Source organism: Prionailurus viverrinus, chromosome D3 (assembly GCF_022837055.1).
Source record: "Prionailurus viverrinus isolate Anna chromosome D3, UM_Priviv_1.0, whole genome shotgun sequence".
Taxonomy (NCBI): domain Eukaryota; kingdom Metazoa; phylum Chordata; class Mammalia; order Carnivora; family Felidae; genus Prionailurus; species Prionailurus viverrinus.
This window is the reverse complement of record NC_062572.1, coordinates 79,429,743-79,449,699: the sequence shown is the minus strand read 5'-3', so window position 1 is coordinate 79,449,699 and position 19,957 is coordinate 79,429,743. Positions and strand designations below refer to the sequence as shown.

The 19,957-nt window shown below is 50.6% G+C and overlaps 1 protein-coding gene across 2 annotated transcripts in view; it reads left to right on the top strand.

Annotated features, from left to right (window-relative positions):
* Nucleotides 1-14,166: 14,166 nt before the first annotated feature.
* CCBE1 (collagen and calcium binding EGF domains 1) overlaps nt 14,167-19,957 on the top strand; it is a 248,201-nt gene continuing 242,410 nt past the window's right edge. For both annotated transcript variants that reach the window (XM_047827888.1, XM_047827889.1), the window contains exons 1-2: nt 14,167-15,050; nt 15,410-15,490. In XM_047827888.1, the coding sequence (XP_047683844.1) occupies nt 14,920-15,050; nt 15,410-15,490 (212 nt within the window). In that variant the 5' untranslated portion in view covers nt 14,167-14,919. The remainder of the gene's footprint in view (nt 15,051-15,409; nt 15,491-19,957) is intronic.

Below are 19,957 nucleotides of genomic sequence, written 5' to 3'. Positions count from 1 at the left end.
CTTTAAGTAATGTCCTTAAGCTGTCTCTCTCTCTCTCTCTTTTTTTTTTTTTTTCAACGTTTATTTATTTTTGGGACAGAGAGAGACAGAGCATGAACGGGGGAGGGGCAGAGAGAGAGGGAGACACAGAATCGGAAACAGGCTCCAGGCTCCGAGCCATCAGCCCAGAGCCCGACGCGGGGCTCGAACTCACGGACCGCGAGATCGTGACCTGGCTGAAGTCGGACGCTTAACCGACTGCGCCACCCAGGCGCCCCTCTCTCTCTTTTTTTTTAAATTGTTTTAAGATGTATTTATTTTAGAGAGAGAGACAGAGTATAAGTGGGGGAGGGGCAGAAAGAGAGTAAGACACAGCACGTGAAGCAGGCTCCAGGCTCCAAGCTCCGAGCTTCAAGCTCCAAGCTGTCAGCACAGAGCCCAACATGGGGCCGAAACTCACGAACTGCGAGATCATGACCTACGTCGAAGTCAGACGCTCAACGGACTGAGCCGCCCAAGCGCCCCTTTCAAGCTGTCTCTTTTGAAGACATCCTGTACCCGTGCTTCCAGCCAGCACTCATTCCAGAATCCATCACCGATTCAAGGTGAACCTCGTGGTGTGAGCAGGCAAGTTAAGGAACAAAGATGTAACAAGAGCATCTGATCAGAACCACAATCCTCGTCCTTGCCTGGGTCCAGCTTGCGCGTGAGGCTCCTGCCGAAGGTCGGGTGTGCGCTGAAGTAGAGGCTGGAAAAAGTGCGTGCGACTGGCCACCTTCCCAACTGGATGCAGGCTGGAGGTGTCACGGGGCCCAAGTACCTCTTTCGCATTCCTGCCAAGTCACATGAGCTCCTACTCCTCCCCTGGAAAGCAACCACCGCGTGCGTTCAGTATGAGAATGCGGATTCTGTGAGATTATAAATAACACCACCACCGCACCCCCCCCCACCCCGCCCCGAGCATATTCCAGGAAAACATTTGGGGAGCCTAGAGGAAGATGAGTAAGTAGAAACAACCTTGGCCAGCTCTGACTAGTTGCCAAAACATGCGTTTTGAGGTCAGAGCGCTGTGAGTTAACTCTGCGACGGGGAGCTGCGTCCAGGCCCACAGGTTCCCTGATTTGTTTGTGAAATAGATCATTTATGTACAGAAACGCTTCCCCCCAAAGTGAAATGAACCCAAACGAAGTCACCACCAAAACAGCTGGCTCTCGTGATCGAATTATATGAGGTGTGAGAAACTGTTTGGATAGCCTTCCTTGATGGGGAATGCAAGCAATGGGGAAGAGCTGACTCACTCCATCGCTCTTAAATTGTTTTACAAGGCTTTCCTCTAACATCGCGGGGGGGGGGGGGGGGGGGGGGGGGAATGACAAAGCTGTTTCCATTCAGTCTCGGTGGTTTGTTGGCCATGGGGAAGGGGGGAAGGCGCTGCTCCTTTCTGATACTCATAAAACGTTTGTGTTACTTTGGTCCCTAAAAGTGAGACCACAGCCCCCCCCCCCCCCCCCCCCCCCCCCCGCCGAAGTGATGTCGCCGGCAGGGGTGCATAGCCAGCGCGCGGGGCACAGAGATGTCTCCTTCCCCGCCCCGTCCTCCCGCTGTCTCCTCACCACTGCCTCACCGTGATTACGGGAACCTCCCAGCGGGGACCAGGCCACCTCCAAAAATCACAACACCTCATTAAACCGCAGCTTCCAACGTCTCCTACCCTGCTTCCCAGCAGAACCGTGCCAGTAGCGAAAGCTTCGGATGGAATTTCAATTCTATTCTATTCCCTCTCCCTCCTCCAGACTGTGAAGGTCTGGCGGGGTTGGCTAAGCAGCGAAGAACTTCCGAAAGAACCGGAATGTAGAGGGTCTCGAAACCCACAGCTGCGTGTTAAGTACACGAGTGATAATAACCGGCGAGCCGTAAGCGTTGACCCAGATTCGGGGAGAGGGGAATGGGATTCCAATCCTGGGTCTCATCCTTCACTGGCTACAGACAGAGCCTTGCTGTCTAGATGCCTCCGCTCCAGCCCTCTGTCCACCTGGGGAGCCAGTTTGGCCCCTGCTGGGGTGGGCGTCTGTTTTTCAGCTAGCTTCCCACCTATTCTGTCTCTGGGGTTCTGTTAAGTCCTTTAAGTCCTTTGTTCATAGGGCACCGACCCACCCAGTCATTCCTCTGCTACTTGTGTTTTTCCTCAAGAAAGCCAGCTGTGGCTGGAAACCCCCAGAAGCTAGGTTGACAGAAAAGAACCAGAAAAATCCAATTAACAGAGGGTGGAGCAAGGCAGCCAATCCCTCCTAGAGCCTCCAGCCCAACTTGGTGGGGCGGGGGGGGGGTGCAGGAGGAAGGATGCGGTCCCGGGGAGACGGGCCAATCTGGACAGTGGATACCAGCTGTCAGTTTTCACACCCAGAGATGCTGATCTTCAGTGTTCGCACAGTGATGGCGGTGGTGATGAAACTTTGCAAATGGTGCATAATTGACATGTGAAATGAAGATAATTGGATCCCTTCCTCAACGAGAGTGGAATCCTTTAACAAACGGGAGATGGGCGTGCTACATGAAGAAAGTAATGATGCACCAAATAAACATGTTTCTTCTGATTCAGCAATCACTTGTTAGGAACATATTATGCACAAGGCCTAAAGGAAACATTCAGAGGTGTAGAAGTCTCCTTGTCCTGAATCTTACACTTGGGTTCCAGGCTCCAGACAAATCCTGAGTGGCTCTGAGTGTATTCTTGTGAATTACGTAGTCACGTGTCTACCTCTTGTCTGCACGTACACCCTCCGTCCCCATACGTGCCGGAAATTTTTCTGATTGCGGTAACATCTGCAGTCATCCATTGCTCCAGCAAGGTCCCTCCTTTTTTTTTTTTTTTTAACGTTTATTTATTTATTTTGAGAGAAAGAGACAGAAAGACAGAGGGCAGGTGAGCAGGGAGAGGCAGAGAGAGAGGAGAGAATCCCGAGTAGGCTCAGCACTGTCCGCGTGAACCCAACACAGGGCTTGATCTCATGAACCGTGTTGTGACCTGAGCTGAAAGCAAGAGTCAGATGCTTAATAGACTGAGCCAACGGGCACCCCAGCGAGGTCCCTCTTTATGACTTTGCACGGTGGCTGCTTCCAATTTTGCACTCTGCCTGTGGGTACGGAGCTCAGCAGAGCGGCCTGGCTCACACAGGGACTGCTCTTTGAACCTTGTTACCGTGGAGCACCCAATTGGGCTAACTCATCGTGAACAACGAGACCTCCCCACCAGACACTGTAAAGGACGAACGTTGGATTCATTTCCTCTGTCCTTAAGGGAACCCCAGATCTTATTTGCAGGCAAAGCCCGGGCTGCCTGGTCTGGTGACTCGGGCCACTACAGGTCCCCAAGGGCTCTATGGAGACCAGATCTGAGGGAAACGATGGTGACGGACCCAAACGAAGTTTCTATAGGGACGGTGGCTGGACTGTGAGTCCTGATGCAAAATAGCCTTTTTGTCGAGAGTCAGGGCCAAGGGAGGGTAGTGGCTGAGTGTGTGCATTCCCAGACCAGATAGCCTGTGTCTGATTCCAGGCCCCACTGCCAGGTGATCCTGGATGAATGAGCGACCCTTCCAGGCCTCAGTTTTTTTCTCATCTATAAAATGGGGCTAATAACACTTGCCTGGTAGGCTTGCTGTGAGGACTGGGTGCCATCACATCAGTAATTACGTAGAACAGTGCGGGAGGTAGCGAATAGTTGATAAAGGATTGGCAGAGTTGTTGAAGCGTGATAGGATCCAAGGTCAACCTCGATGGGGACACCAGAGCAGTGAAGAATGTGCATATAAGCCCTCGTCTGGCACCAGCCCCCGAGCCTGGCAATAGATAGGGATATCACAAGCAGGGTTACGGCCCTTTCAGGGACACCCATATAGCCACAGGGGAAAGGCCCTTCTCGTGAGAAAATCTTAAGGTGATAGTGCTTAGGATAAAGGGCTTTGACTGTACTGTGGTCTGTTTGATCTCTGGGGGAAAGAAATCTCTTCCTTAACACCAAGTTTTCTGTACCAGAGTACCTCTCACAGGAATGACCGTGTTTTGAAGGCTTATGCTGAATCTTCCTGACTTCCTTCGGTCCCTTAAACTGCTGCTCTCAGTTTTCATAACCTTGAAAACTTAGAGTGGGGAATTCGGGCCAGAAGAAAACTAAAGCCAGCCTCAAAATAGTTAGTGTTGGCTACAAGTGTCCTAGTGTTGCAAAGGCCGTCTTATCGGTGAACCAGAGTAACTTCCACACGTTTGGGAAAATGTCTTGATTTCCAGAGATGAGGCTTTAACGCCTCCCAAAGGGTAGAGTTTCCTATGGCAAAACCACACATCTCAACCTGCTTTGATTTATTCACTGCTCACCGCGTGGGGAACAAGTTTGGCCCGAAGAGGAAGAAAGTCGCTTTCGTACAGAGGGGCTGTTAAGTGTAGGTAGTTTAAGCCACTTGCCTTCTGACCCCTTTCTCCGAGACCTGATTAGACGTGGGCAGTGTTTTCGCAAGAAGTGAGAACTAAATAAATACAGAGCCACAGAGCTGCCACAATGGCATAGGAGCTCCTTAGAGGGTCACGGGTCCTTTGTGCTTTGGGGTCAAATGCAAGAATCTCCAATTCCAATGGTCCTTTTCCGAATGCTGGCCTTTAGTGCTGGTATTATTAGAGGAGAGAAAGTGATGTAACACGCCTGGCTTCTTGTGGCTATGCCACTGAGCCACATGTGGGTCCATCTGGACGCCTGCACTTCAGGGTCCACTCATCTGTCAAAGTGGAGTCTTAGATACGAGGATGGCTGAAAGGAAACTGGTGATGGGTGGCCAGTGACGCCTCGGTCCTTGCTTCACCGTACACGGTCCACGAAGGGCTCCCCACCCTTCCTTCCTTCATGCGTGCGTTGCGTTTCCCTGCCTGCAAACGTGTAACCAGCAAGCTCTACATTAGTCTTTAAAGAAAATGAATAAACTCTCTGGTTCTTTCCTTCCCTCACCCTACCGGCACCTGCTCTCGAATCCTGCAGAAGCCACGAAGCCCCACTGACACTTGGATTTAGCACAGCAAGACTGATACCGGACTCCGGGGTTCTAGAACTACCAGACAGTAAATGTGTGTTGTTTTGAGCCACTAAGTGGTGGCCACTTTTTACAACAGCCATAGGAAGTTAATGCAGGTGTCTCCCACCCCCCCCCCCCCCACTCCTATAGCCCCTAACAGACCCTCGGACAGCATGCAGCACCTAGTTTGGAGTGGTTAGTTATCTTGCTGGTCCCCCGTCAGGGTTGGAGCTCCCCGGAGACCACTGTTCTCTTATTTCCTTTAGTCGCTAACACACCCGGCATTGCCGGCCACACAGGGAACATTCATTTGATTGTCTGTGTGTGTGTGTGTGTTTACATTCTTTTTAATGTTTATTATTTACTTTTGAGAGAGACAGAGCGTGAGCGGGGGAGGGGCAGAGAGAGAGGGAGACACAGAATCCGAAGCAGGCTCCGGGCTCCGAGCTGTCAGCACAGAGCCCGACACGGGGCTCGAACCCACAAACCAGGAGATCATGACCTGAGCCGAAGTCAGACGCTGAACCGACTGAGCCACCCAGGTGCCCTAGCGTGTGTGTGTTTTAATGAATGAAGGTAGGGGAAGCCTATTTCTCCCCTCTTACAGTGAAGGAAGACCTGCCAAGAATGCCACACCAATGCAAGCAGCACGTAGGCATCACCGTAACGAGACAAGACAGAACAGCCTCCCTGGCCAGCAGCAGGTGAACAGATGGAGGCAGGCTGCACCTGCCGGCACGCGTGATCTGCTCGAGAGACTCTGAAACCAGAAGCTTCAGGGCCGTCTTGGATTCGTGAAAACTTGCAAAATAAATAGAATTCTGAGAAAAATATTTCCCCAGATCCTCCAGTCACTGCAGGACAGCTGAGAGATAAGGTGACTGCTGAACTAAGGTGTGGACACCAAGGCAGGAGGAGGAGGAGGAGGAGGAGAGAGAGAGAGAGAGAGAGAGTCTAAGCGATGAGATCCGACTGAGTTTAAAGGTGTGGAGGAGATCCAGCCAAGAAGGATGTCAGGGCAAGGAAGAAACGCTAACAAGAAGATGGGGGGCCGGCTAACGGTCAGGCTTGGGGAGGGGAAGGTTTAAGCAGTGGGATTGGGCAATAGGAAATAAAAGAATTAGAGACGTGGATAAATGTCTGGAGCGCAGGATTTCTCAACCTCGGCACTAATGACGTCTGGAGCCATACAACTTTTTGTTGCGTGCGGTGGGGCGGGGGCTGACCCGTGCATCGTCGGAGGGCGAACAGCATCCTGGCCTCTACCCACTAGATGCCAGTAGGACCCTCCCCAGTAACGACAACTAAAAATCTCTCCAGATGCTGCCGAATTTCTGCTGGCTGTCAACGGTGCCTCCCAGTTGAGAACCGGTGGTTTCAAGGAAGAGATAGGATCGAGTCAGGAATATAACAGAGAAGAAACAGTCAAGTCAGAGGCTGGAAAGTGAAAGTGGGTGGGTAAAAACAGGGCAGAATCAGAGCAAAGGAGGAGATACAGTGAAATGATGGATGAAAGAGAACAGACAAGAAGGCCAGCAAAAAAGCAGAAACAAGACAGAAAGACCCAAGAGGGTCTGAGAGGAGATCAACTTCAAAGTGGGTCACTTGGGGGGGGTTTAATGGCGGGTCACCGACACGAGGGGTCAGGGCCCATCAGTCTTCCATCAGGACGTGAAGATGTGAGAGCCAAAGACGTGTCACATTGCATACACATAACTTTCCGGCTCATTATAATTACACTGCAGATAAATGCTGGAGCTGGAAGAAGATACGCAAGGTCCCAACTCCCTTTCTGATGAATTATCAGGACGCTTATCAGCGATCAAACCAGATGAACAATACTCGAAGATACACTCAGGTCCAAACATCACCGATCAAGCAGAAAGAAGGCAGACAGTCGCCCTGAAACACCTAAACGAAAGGCAACGCGTGTCGAGTTAAGGGAACCTAAACCGGGGCAGCCTTCTTTATCTGGCATTCCTTGGGGATCCTGCATTGTTGGTAAAGATTAGGACGGAAGAATGCAAACCCATGCTGCTTTTAAACATCTATTGCAGACAAGCCAGCAACCTCTGAGCGCTGGGCATGGGGACAAATGGCAGGGGGGGAGGGCGCCGGGTAGTGGGGAGGGGACTCCAAAACCCCACCTTTCTTGAGCACAACTTTGGTCGCAGCTGCTTTCTGGGTCTCAAAGAACCAGGTTCGGGTTGGAAGGAGATTCCACGGGATCACGCTGGCCTCTGAAGTTTTACAAGTACTTTGCCTAGGTATTTCTTTGTGGTGACTGCAAGAATGCTCCCCCAGAGTACTTTCATAATCTGTAAGAGTTCTAGGTCTGATAAAGACCTGTCTCGGGGCCAGGGACAGAACTGGAAGGACGGTTTGCGAAAATGCCAGAGTGCCAAGAGTTTTGAAACCTGAGCTCATTCTTCTCGGGGCAAGCATTCCACGTAAACTAGCAGACTGTGTGGCTCCATGAGGACAGGTCCCGTGGATATAGTCCAGCTTTGCCGTGGAGAGAGAGGTCGGCTAATACGCAGAGGTGAGAAGGGATGGGGCCAGCTGGTTGGCGGGGAGCTGCCGAGGAAGGATCCTGTCTGCGCATGAACCATGATGGAGTCTCAGGGTTACCGGCTGGGGTGGTGGACCTTGGGCTCTCCAGGTTCTCACGTCCCTGGACAAACATCCTAGATGTAGTCGGTCTCTTGGGAGAAAACCGCCCAGATGCTCACTTCTTCAAAGGGCAGTTTAATGTAAGTGTTGAGAGCATGGGCCCTGGGGCCAAAAATGCCCCAGTTCAAACCCAGCTCAGTACTCCTGACTCGGTACCTTAGGCAGATGTTAAATTAAAATCTCGGCTGCAGTTTCCTCATCTGTAAAATGCAGCTAATAATAGAATCCGTGACAGAGGATTAGGGATTAAATGAGAGAATACTTGTGAATCGCTTTAAAAAATGCCCACACGTGCCCAGTATTTGTGTTGTCATTCTTTGTGCCAAATCCTTGGAAAGTCATCATCCGTGAACAGCTTGTAAGAAGGTGGCTTTCTTGGTATTACAGCGTGAATAGGCCCCTGTTTTGGTTAAGAAGTGTACCCCACCTTCTTGGGGCGCCTGGGCGGCTCAGTCGGTTGAGCTTCTGACTTCAGCTCTGGTCATGATCTCACGGTTTGTGGGTTCAAGCCCCGTGTCAGGCTTTGTGCTGACGGCGCAGAGCCTGATTCAGAGTCTCAGTCTCCCTCTCTCTCTGCCCCTCCCCCACTCTCTCTCTCTCTCTCTCTCTCTCTCTCAAAAATAAATAAATAAACTTAAAAATTGAAAAAAAAAAAAAAAAGTCAGCACAGCACTCAGAAGCATAGTGATTCTCCAAGGAGAAGCATATACATTCTCATTTCTAGCGACTGTTAGTGGATTTGACTCACCCAGAGCCCTAGTCATTCTAACATCTAATTCAAGCATGGTGGTAGTGACAGCCTGTTCTGTGACAGGATGTCTCTAGCCTTAGCCATCCATCTCCAAACTATCTCTTATGGAAGCAAACTAGAGCTGACAGGATGGATGGCCCACCATACTTGCATCAATATGTTTGAATAGAAACAATTGAAATAATATTAGGTATCATGTATGACTCCGATGCAGTAGGCATGTTATGTATTTCATTCACTCTTTTCAACAATCCTATGAGTTGAAGATTGTTGTTTCTATATTATATATGGGTAAACCGAGCCCCAGAAGGATTTCACAATTTGATGAGGATCACAGAGGTTTTATGCTGTAAGCTAGATTTTAAATCTAGGTAAATCTGATTTTTTAAGTCTAATTTCTTCCCATTTCTGAATGAGTCCACTTTTTTAAAGAGGGAGGTAAAGTCAACCTCATATCCCGAGGAAAAATATATTTTAATTATAGATTACAGTAAGTACTTGTGATCTGCTAGCAATGGGTAATAAAATTATCTTTATTCCACCAAGATATCCCAAAGGGCATTTTGGCTCCTATTGGAAAACTTTTAAGGTCAACATTCTTATTACCTGTCAAGTTGGCTTGGTATCATATTACTGAGCTGAGTATCTCCCAGCTCTCAATAAATGTTAAATAAGAACTCTTAACCCCATGGAGGAAAGGGATATAGACAGAGTTGGCCCTACACAAATAAAGCGCAGAAGTTGTGTATTGGAATGGCTGATACTCAAAGGAATCAGCTGATAAATGCTGGGATAATTCTTTAAGTTTATTTATTTTTAATCGGGGGGGGGGAGGGGTAGAGAGAGAAGGAGAGAGAGAATCCCAAGCAGGCTCTGTGCTATCAGTGCAGAGCCCAATGGGGGCTTGAGCCCACGAACGGGGAGATCATGACGTAAGCCAAAGTCAAGAGTTGGATGCTTAACCCACTGAGCCACGCAGGTGCCTCAATCCTGGGATACTTCTGATTCCACTTACTTGACCAGAGATCAATCACGAGGTATGAGCCACTGGTCCTACCTCTCGTGCTGGCCCTTATCCTTCCTTGTGTGTGCTTGTGGGGACCCAAGAGATGGGGCCATCTCAGCCGCATATGCTGTAGTCTCCGTGTGTCCCAGAAGGAGCTGCCAAGTTGAGTGGTGTTAGAACACACTTCTAGAAACCCAGGGTCTGATCCTACAACTCCACGGGTCGAGGAGGCTGCCAATTTCTACTGTTTCAACAAGCTCCTCCTTTGGGAGAAACCCCAGACAGGGACTCAGTGTGTGTGTGTGCGCGCGCGCGTGTAAGAATACAACATCCAAACTGCATAAACAATGTCTCTTGATTTTGTTTTTAGACATTCAACCAAGTAAGTTCTCACTCATTTTCATCGTTTGTACGGTTTTCTTTTAGCAGCCTATAGACACATGGGCTAACTAATCTTTTAAAATTGGTTTCATTTCAAAGTTTGGCAAAAATTGGGATTCTGTCATGGGGGTAGGAATCCGATGTTTCTTCCTGTTCTGGGAGAAAATTCCAGAGATCCATAGCTTCAATATATGTTCAGAATTTGTGCAAGTTAAAACGAAGGCAGACCGGGGCGCCTGGGTGGCTCAGTCGGTTAAGCGTCCGACTTCGGCTCAGGTCACGATCTCGCGGTGTGTGAGTTTGAGCCCCGCGTCGGGCTCTGTGCTGACTGCTCAGAGCCTGGAGCCTGTTTCAGATTCTGGTCTCCCTCTCTCTCTGACCCTCCCCTGTTCATGCTGTGTCTCTCTCCGTCTCAAAAATAAATAAACGTTCAAAAAAAAAAAATTTAAAACGAAGGCAGACCAAGTGCAAAGACAGCATACACACCCCAGAAACTAGGACATTAAAACCCTTTTACTGTGTTGACATGTTTGAGTCTTCTTGCCTGAAGCATTTCCTCACAATGGCTTGGAGACTGGCACATTTAAACACTTTTCAAGGTGTAGCCCTGTTTCTCTAAGCCAACCTGGCTGGAGGGTGATCAAAACCGAAACTGAAGGAAAGGTATCAGGGCAACCTGTTTATTTCGGGGAATTATATTGTATGCATATCACTCAAATTCAGTAGGAACTCTACCCACGCTTGTTGAGTCTTGTTTCTATGACAAGACCTTTACCTGACAGAGTGTTGTTTCCATATTTCAGGGAGACCAACAGGAAAAATCTGTGATTTTTTTTGGGGGGGGGGCAATTTATAGGCTTTTCCTTTACAGCTACCTTGAATTTTTTAACTGATCATGGAATTATCTTGAACTGACGTCTGAGAATCTGAGAACTGACTTGTGATCTGCTTTGAACGTAGCACAGGACTTTCTGTATGATGATCCTGCCAACTAACTTCAGCTTCATTTTATTATTTATCCTGACTTTGCCTTTGCCTTAGTTGCTTTCCCTAATCTTACTCGATTCTGTATAGAATATCCTATACATAATGCATATAATATAGAGAAATAGACACACTGGAAGATAGTATGTTTTTGTCAGCCACCACAAATCCTTTTTTTATATAAAAAAAAAATGTAAACAAATAAAATGACATGACTTGTGCCCTCAACTGGTGGCTCCTGTTTCTTACAGTAATTTATCTTTTTTATCGATCTCTTTTTTCTATTTTCTCCAAATAAGTTATTGGGCTCCCTTAAAAATGAGTGGAAAAAGGGGCGCCTGGGTGGCTCAGTCGGTTACGCGTCCGACTTCAGCTCAGGTCACGATCTTGCGGTCCGTGAGTTCGAGCCCCGCGTCGGGCTCTGGGCTGATGGCTCAGAGCCTGGAGCCTGTTTCCGATTCTGTGTCTCCCTCTCTCTCTGCCCCTCCCCCGTTCATGCTCTGTCTCTCTCTGTCCCAAAAATAAATAAACATTAAAAAAAATTTTTAAAAAAATGAGTGGAAAAGGCCACTGGTCTCATTTAGAAGGGCCCTAGGGCCTAGTTTTACTTTTCTTTTTTCCTTTCACTTTGCTTTCATATGCTGGCGTCTCGATTCTCCAGTTAAGCAGTCTCCTTCCACGCCGCCCCCTACACTCAATATCCAGTCCACCAGGAGTCTAACCCACAGCTGAGTCTGTACATTAATGCCCTAGACACAGCCCCATGTCGCTGGGACATGCTAAATTGTATAACAGTCCACCCTCTGGTTTGTTTCAGGGAAGCTGACAGGTCTGTATGGAAAACATGACGGAGAATGGTATGCTGAAAAGAAAGAATCATCCAGAGACTCCCCTGAGGAGACTTTAGGTCCCTATCATTAATCTTTGCCGCACTCCTGTGAAAGAGGCACTAGGTGAGGGCTCTCATCCAATGTCTCATAAATGAGGAACGGGGCAGATTGTAGGGGCGAGCCGGGGAGTGGGGAGCTCGTGCATGGCCGGGGAAGGAATGAGGGTGTCACGAAAGAAAACCTAGGACCCCGGAGGTCTCCACCGCACTCAGCCTCCTTCTGACAGCTCCCATGCAGGCTGCAGCCTGAGCAAATGTAGGTTTTGTTTTTTGCAGGCGTGTTTAACTTTTGCGGGGGACTGGTATCCAAGGCCATCTCATCTCCTTCTGTTTGGTTGTGTTCTCCAGCCCAGCCCCCCAAAGCCTGACACTACATGTCGTGCTATCAGTAGCTGCCAATGAGTTTAAATTCCAGGCCTCCGGGCAAAGGTTTTCTCCAGGTCTCTGCTCCGGCTCACCTCTTCCAGAAACGCTCTGACCAGCCACTCCTGGGATTTCCTCTTCAGGCAGAGCTGGGCTGATTGCTTGGCCCCGGCACATTCTCTGATGCCTCGTTGTCATATGTGCTCAGTGCAGTGGGCTGAAAATAAGGTGGCGGCAAAGTTGGCTTTGTCCCCAATCTTCTGCCACCAGCTGTGCGTAATGGGCATGGTCTTGCCCTTAGCATTTTGCAGCCTGAAAATCTTTCTCTGCAAAGCTGCATGTCTCCATATGTGGCTCATTAACTATTGAATGAAAGTAATAACTAATCTCCCTCGCCATTCTATTATTTGTAGTACGGACATCCACAATGCAACAGCAGAAAAACAAAACAAGTAAAAATGAGAAAAATATAGCAAAATATCAGAATAATTGGTAATAAAATAAAACGAGAACCTCCTACAGCACAGCGTCCTCCCTTGGAGATTAAACATGCCTGTGGTGCAATCTAAAGTGATACAATTTTCACCAGCCCCAGGATGCCTTCATTTTTCATGTGCTTAGAGAGGTTATCTCCTTGGAAACCCAAACAACTGTTGTGAAATAAACTTCTATTTATCTAGAAAGCAGAAAAAACTAGAATGTTAAAACGGAAAGATCCGTGCAATAATTATGTTAAAAATGCTACCAGTGGAGCGCCTGGGTGGCGCCGTCGGTTAAGCGTCCGACTTCAGCCAGGTCACGATCTCGCGGTCCGTGAGTTCGAGCCCCGCGTCAGGCTCTGGGCTGATGGCTCAGAGCCTGGAGCCTGTTTCCGATTCTGTGTCTCCCTCTCTCTCTGCCCCTCCCCCGTTCATGCTCTGTCTCTCTCTGTCCCAAAAATAAATAAACGTTGAAAAAAAAATTTAAAAAAAATGCTACCAGTGAATGTCTGCTGAGCACACAATACATGCTGGGCACTGTGAAAAATACTTTATATGTATTACCTCATTTAAAACTCATAGGGGTGCCTGAGTGATTCAGTCCGTTCACTCTTGGTTTCCGATCAGGTCATGATCCCACCGTCTTGGGATGGAGCCCCGCGATGGGCTCTGAGCTGAGTGCAAAGCTTGCTTAAGATTCGTTCTCTCCCCCTGCCCCTCTCCCCAGCTCTCTCTCTGTCTCTCTCAAAAATAAAAAGTAAATCAACCAATCACAAACATTCATGAGGAAAGTCTCTCCACTTTACTTCGTGTGTGTAGCACCATATTTTAGTACTGAGTCTGTTTTATGGTCTGCTGTCTCCGTTGTAAGCGTTGCCGGGGAAAAACATCTCACTGAACTAAGAAATCAGACTCCTAGTTTCAAGGGATAGCATATCAATAAAATCCACATTCATGAATGTGAAAACCCCGTGGCAAATCTAAAAGCATTCTACAAAGGGAGGAAGACGCCACTGCTATTAAAAATGTCAAGGTGTGGGTGATACGCCTGGCAATTCTCAGTTGACCAGAACATTCTGAAACAAAACATCTCACACCGGTAACTTGTGAACAAGCTACTTCTCGCCCCGCGGCTGCAAAACACCACGCGTCTGTTAAGAGGCCAGGCATTACCACCTCGTGCCCTTGCCATGCATTTCGGGGCCGCGACCACTTGCCGGCTCCGTCCGGCACGTCTGTGTCATGAGTTTTTCCCTTAACAGGCACAGAAAAACTCCTGATGTTCAGCAAAGCGTTACGATGCAGAGGTGTAACGAATTACGGTGGCGGGGTCGTCACCAAACCAGCGGATTCACCGCCCCCACGGGGCTTTGGCTCCGCGCGAACCCCGCCGCGTTCACCAGCAGCGCGCAGGGCCGGTGATTAACCGCCCCCTCCGCGCCTCACCTGGTCTTCCAGGAGTTTCCAGCGCTCACGTGTGCTGGCCCACGGGGCGTGGAAACAGCACGAAAGCCAATTAGGGCGAGAGGCTATAAAAGCCCCCAGGAAGAGCCGCCAGGAGCGCCTCACTTGTCTCGGCCCACGGGCTGGGAGGGAAAAAGCGGCTTTAGTTACAAGTGTAACCGATCGGGAGACCTTTCTTCTAAGGTTCCAGGGAAGACAGGCTACTACGCCCTGTAAATTGCGCCGTCTCGGGCGTGGAGAGACGCCGTAGCTTTCTGACTCCTTCCCCCGGCCCCCCCCCTCCCCCAATCCTGCGGGGTGAAGCCCGGGGTGGCGGGAAAGCACGGCGTAGGCGCTGGAGGGGGAAAGGCAGCCGCAAGCCTGCCCTGGCCTTCAGAAGTGACCTGACGCCAGGAAGGAGGCTGATTAACCCTTGGGCTCCCCCTCCCTCTCCGGGGGGTGCGAGCCAGCTCCTCCTCCTCCTCCTCCTCCTCCTCCTCGCGGTCGAGCGACCCTGGAGCGAGATGCACACAGCCGCCGGCTCTGCGCGCCCTGCCCTTCCCTCCCAGCCTAGGAAGAGGAGAGCGGCGAGGGCGCAGCCCAAAGTCCGGTGAGTCTGTGGATCCGGAGTGAACGGCCCCGGGCGAGCCGGCTTAGGCCCCGCGACCCTCGCGCCGGCCGTGCACCGCAGACGATCCCTCCGCCCGCCCCTCCGCGGAATTTGCACCCGGCTCCTGGCCTGACCCCAGGCCCCGCGACGCCCCCAGCCCCGTGCCTCGCGCAGGTGGCGCAGACGCCCCTGTCCTCCGGCGCCCCCTGCCGGGGAGAGGGAAGGCGGCGGCCGCGGACGAGCCGGGCGCAGGCGGGGAGAGAGCTCCGGCGCCGCCGGGAAGAGGCCGGGAGCTTCCCTGATGGTGCCGCCACCTCCGAGTCGGGGAGGAGCGGCGAGGGGGCAGCTGGGCAGGAGCCTGGGTCCGCTGCTGCTGCTCCTGGCGCTGGGACACACGTGGAGCTACCGAGAGGAACCCGAGGACGGCGACAGGTAAGCGCTGCCAGCCCCGGCTTGGTGGGCGCCCGGCTCTCGGGGTGCGGGCGGTACCCCCCGGTTCCCCCAGGCATCCGCATGCCCTCGCTCCGCCGGCTGGGTGCTCGGCTCTCCCGGGCGGCATAAAACTCGGCTCCCCGCCCGGGGGTCCCTCATCAGTGAGTCGGTGTTCCCTGTTACCGCCGTCCTGGGGGCTCGGTTCGCGCGCCCCCCCCCCCCCCCCCCGCCAGGCCCAGCCCCCGAGGCCACTGCGAGTCCGCGCTCCGGGACGCCGCTCCCTGCCACCCTCGCGCACCCTGCCCCTCGCCTCTCCCGTGGCCAGCGAGCGAAGTTGCTCCTCGACCTTTTCTCTTTAGGGAGATCTGCTCGGAAAACAAGATCGCCACGACGAAATACCCGTGTCTGAAGTCTTCGGGTGAGCTCACCACGTGTTTCAGGTAAGCCTTGGGGGCTTTGCCGAGTCCGCCAGGGCGCACCCTGCCTGGCTGCTTGGAAAGGCGGCTCCGCAGAGGAGGGGTTTGGAGGCGCGCTCGCTTTGCGCCGGGACGTGCTCGGGGAGTTCTTGGGTGCAACCCTTCTGGTGTGGTTTTGGGGCTAAAGCAACGACGGGCGACCGAGTGTGAACCTGGAGCTTGCACCTGAGTGCACCTGAGACCCCGAGCAGTTTACCGCTTCCCGGAATACCTTGCGTGGTAGCCATCTGAGAAGAGGAGGCGAGGCTGGAAGCTTCTAAGGAAAGGGGATCGGACCGTGGGTATCAAACCGTGCGCCACAGCAAACACGGCTGGCGGCGTTTGCGTTTTGCTTAGAAACGTTGACAATTACCGGGGCCTTGTGACACTGTCACGGTCTCTGGGCAAAAGGGTGGGGGAGGTTTGCGGGGTGTGGACGTAGTTGTGTTGAGCGAAAACGTCGAGATCGAGCCACAAGGAGAGGATTTCCTGAAACCGCAGTCCACAGATGATCTGGATGCCTGTTAAAATTACCCCTGGTTCGGGAGTCTGTAAATTGGGAAGTACTTCCCAGGTGGTTCTCAGTAACAAAAGGAGAGAATCCCTATTCTCTGCTTGCTATCTCAGACGTGAGGGTCCGTTTGTTTTCACCTTCGAGTTCCTGGCTTGTTTCCGTGCTTTCCCTGGATGGGAAACGCGTACCCATGAACGCAAGTTGCCTTTTAAAGGTACTGTGGGAGATGGGAATCTCACGCCCGCGCCACACTGTCTTCAGGGGGGTGGTCCTACACTCTGGGGTGCCAGGATAAATCCTACAAGATAACCTGGAAGTCCCCACAAGTGAATTTGGAAGAAAGCTTTACTCTTGGGCTCATCTGTTACAGCATTACCATGTTTTCAGCTGTAGAAACCTTATTTCACACGCTCAAAAGCTTGCATGTGTTCCCAGGGCTGGCAAATTAAATGATCTAAAAGCTGGTAATCAGTTACACTACGTACTGTGCTCTAAAATCTGCCACTGGCAGTGGACTCTTTAAGCGAATCCGTACTCCTTGGGCTTGGGAAGGGTGGTCTCCAGGACGTGAGTAGTCAACACTGAACACATGGGGTTGGGGGGGGGCGGGTGAGTCCATTCAGTTTGCAGGTGTAAAGGCTAGAAGAGGTTAACTGCGTAAGCAAGGTCACCCAGTTGGTGACATGAGAGGGTGCGGGCGCGAGGATCGCTGTGTCCTCCACGTGACCGCGGTACTAGGACACGTGGTTTTCCTATCAATACAGCACGAAGCCTCTAACTTAACGAGGAAAGTGTCCCTGAGATGGTCTACTCACTTGTTCTGTCCCTGAAGGTCAGACTGCACATAAAGCAGTGGCCTTTGCAGAATGCATGTCTAATTTTCAGAAACCACTGGTGCCCTGATAGGTGTCTTAAGTTGACTTCATGACGCTGTTACCGTCATTTTCCCCAGATGTTTAAAAACCGTGGCTTTTTTTCTACACAAACTCGAGAGACCCTATCCACGTCTTGACAAGCTGTTCCTTTGGATAGCTGTTAAAACACTCGAGGGTTAACAAATCATCTTTTCTATCACAAAAAAGTAAGGAGCTTTGTTCTGGAGGGGGGTGGTGAGTGGAATGGGGAGGAGGGGGTTTTTAGTGGGGAAAGTGGGGTTAATGGTCCCCGTGCCTGTTTTCTGGTTTTATGGAATCCGAGAGTTTTGTGTATACTGCATTAGTTTTGGACTAGGGAATCGCGAAGTCAGGGGAGTAAAGTCCAAGGCTGGCAACTGCTGCCCCTGTTTGCTTTTGAACCCCACAGATGCAGGAGTACTGTGCTTGGGTTGTGAATTGATGGGCCGAGCCCCGTAGACCCTTGCTACTCCAAGGGAGCTGCAAACCAGCATCCTCTAGGAGCTTGTTCATCTCGAGGCCTGCCCCTGACCTCCCAAATCAGAGCCTGTTAGTGCAATATACGTTAAAGGCTAAGCCCTTCTAGAGAAACCACGGTCTTCAACCTGGTCGCTGCAAACCCACTTAGACCGAGCCTTCGAGGAGCACAGAGGCTTCTGCAGGTGCACACCTTGGTTAGTGCGGTAGGAGGGACAAACACTGAAGGGACCATCCTTCCGGGAAACCAGACTCTTCGCATCTTGGCTGACCCTGGATTAAGCTTAAGTACAGTATTGGAGATGCCTCTTAGGGAATGCAGACGGATGGTCCCCACTCATTACCACTTGTCCTAACAGTTTTTAGCGGTGGTGAACTGTAGAAGTCCCTGCTGAACTTGTTAAATGATTTTATGTGACTTCGGCGAGGGAGAGGGACGAAGGATTTTACTCCCTTCTGCCGTGTTCATTTTAGTATTGGTTGGATCTGTTACTCATAAAAGTATATGGAATCCTGAATGATGTAGAGAATGAAAGATGGGTTCAGACTGTTGATTCTGGACCCCTTTCCTGCCACCTGTGCCCACTTGGGTTACACAGTTTAGTCTCAGCAGTACTTTTCCACATTCGCCTTCTGTTAAATGACAACCTTGGGGACTTTGTACTCAGCCCTGTTCCATGCATGTCACATGCACCTCTAATCACCGGGCCGCCTGCATTGGTGGCTCAGTTTTACAGGGGGAGGAGCCAAGCCTCCAGGATTAAGTAAACTCGGTTGGGGTCGCAAAGTTAATACACGTGGGAGCCGAGATCCAAACCCAGGCTTGTCTGACTTCAAAGTCTGGGCCCAGGCCCTTTCATCATCCTGGGCGTATCTTAGAGGAGGCAGACTTTTCTGGGATCTAAGACTATAAATTCAGGTGGCTGTGCATTCAGAAGACCCCCTCACCATGGCTCTTTTTTGAATTAGCCCTGCCTTTGAGATCGGTCTTAGACAATGGACTTCATACGACCTTGTCCTACCCAAAGTTGGTTCATATGTGTACAGCTTTCCTTCCTTGAAGGATTTCCTCTTTCAACGTTTATTTTTGGGACAGAGAGAGAGCATGAACAGGGGAGGGGCAGAGAGAGAGGGAGACACAGAATCGGAAACAGGCTCCAGGCTCCGAGCCATCAGCCCAGAGCCTGATGCGAGGCTTGAACTCACGGACCACGAGATCGTGACCTGGCTGAAGTCGGACGCTTAACCGACTGCGCCACCCAGGCGCCCCAAGATTTCCTCTTAACCACAGGGTCTGTCTGGAGACTCTCCACCCCAATGTGCATTGTGTCCAGTGCCCCCAAGTTCAAACACTCGAGCGAATGCTGGTAACTGCTTCATGTAGAGTACAGGTTGGGTGGTTCAGACTTCTCTGGTGCAGTGTGATTTGACTGCTGGTAAAGGAGTACACCCTAACTCTGACCTCTTCCCTCAGACCGTTCAGCGAAACCAAGCGCACGCTTTTGTCATGGTGTTACCCTCCTGTGGCTGTTAAAGGTTTTCCCACAAGTTGACTTTCCCAACCACGTAGCTTTGAACAAAATGTTTGCCTTTTGTTTGTTGGGTCTATCCATAAAAATGACAAGTTAGTTTCCTGGAAGATGAAAATCCATGGTATAGGAATGGTCCAGAAAATCCCGATTTTTGAGGCTGTCTGATAAACATCGTAACTTGTCTCACCCATTGAGAATCTGTTAGCACCTTAAGATAACCTTACAAAATGCACATAAAAGAATAACTTACTATCTCTGATCTCCATTTATAGACCTGATTTTTCGACCAAGGCCTTTGAAACCGTGAGGATAGATCCAGTTCAAAGTCCTACGGTTCAGACTGTAACTACCCGGGATGGGGAAGAGATTCGAAGCGGCCAAGAATGGTTTTCTGGGCAAGAGAAAACTAAATGTTAGGTGCTTAATTTGCATTAGGTGTGACTGTTTTGTGATTCCTGGACCTCCGAGGCCCGTAGCTGCCCCTCCGTGGTAGGTCTTTCCGTAGAGTCTCCTTAGGTACTGCTTTTGGGGTCCCTCCCGTGGGAGATCATGACTTAAGGATGCAAAAACTCCCACCTTTCCATAACGTGTGCATTGCCAAATCCTGTTAAGAGGTCGAAGTTAAGGTGGTAGTTATGCAAGTGTGTTTACTGGAGGCTTGGAGGACAGCAAAGTCCCTTAGAGCCGTACTGCTAGGCTGACGACTCTAGCTGAGGCTACGTTGAAGGAAAGACTGGAGAGTGCACGATCTGGTCACAGAGCTCCTGAGGAGGACGTGAAGGTCAAAACCGCAGTAACAGGAACTGTCCTGGTTTGAATCCCAGCTCGACTAAATTGTGACCTTGAACAGTTTAACCTGCTTTAGTGGTCTCCTTTGTAAAATGAAGATTCTTAGTACTGGAGGTACAGGGTTACCCTGAAGATCGAAGGAGCTGATGTATGTATTTAACGATTACCCCTTATGATCACTACTGAATTACATTTGGCATATCGAGTGCACGTGGTAGATGCTGATCGGACACTAAGTCTTGGACAG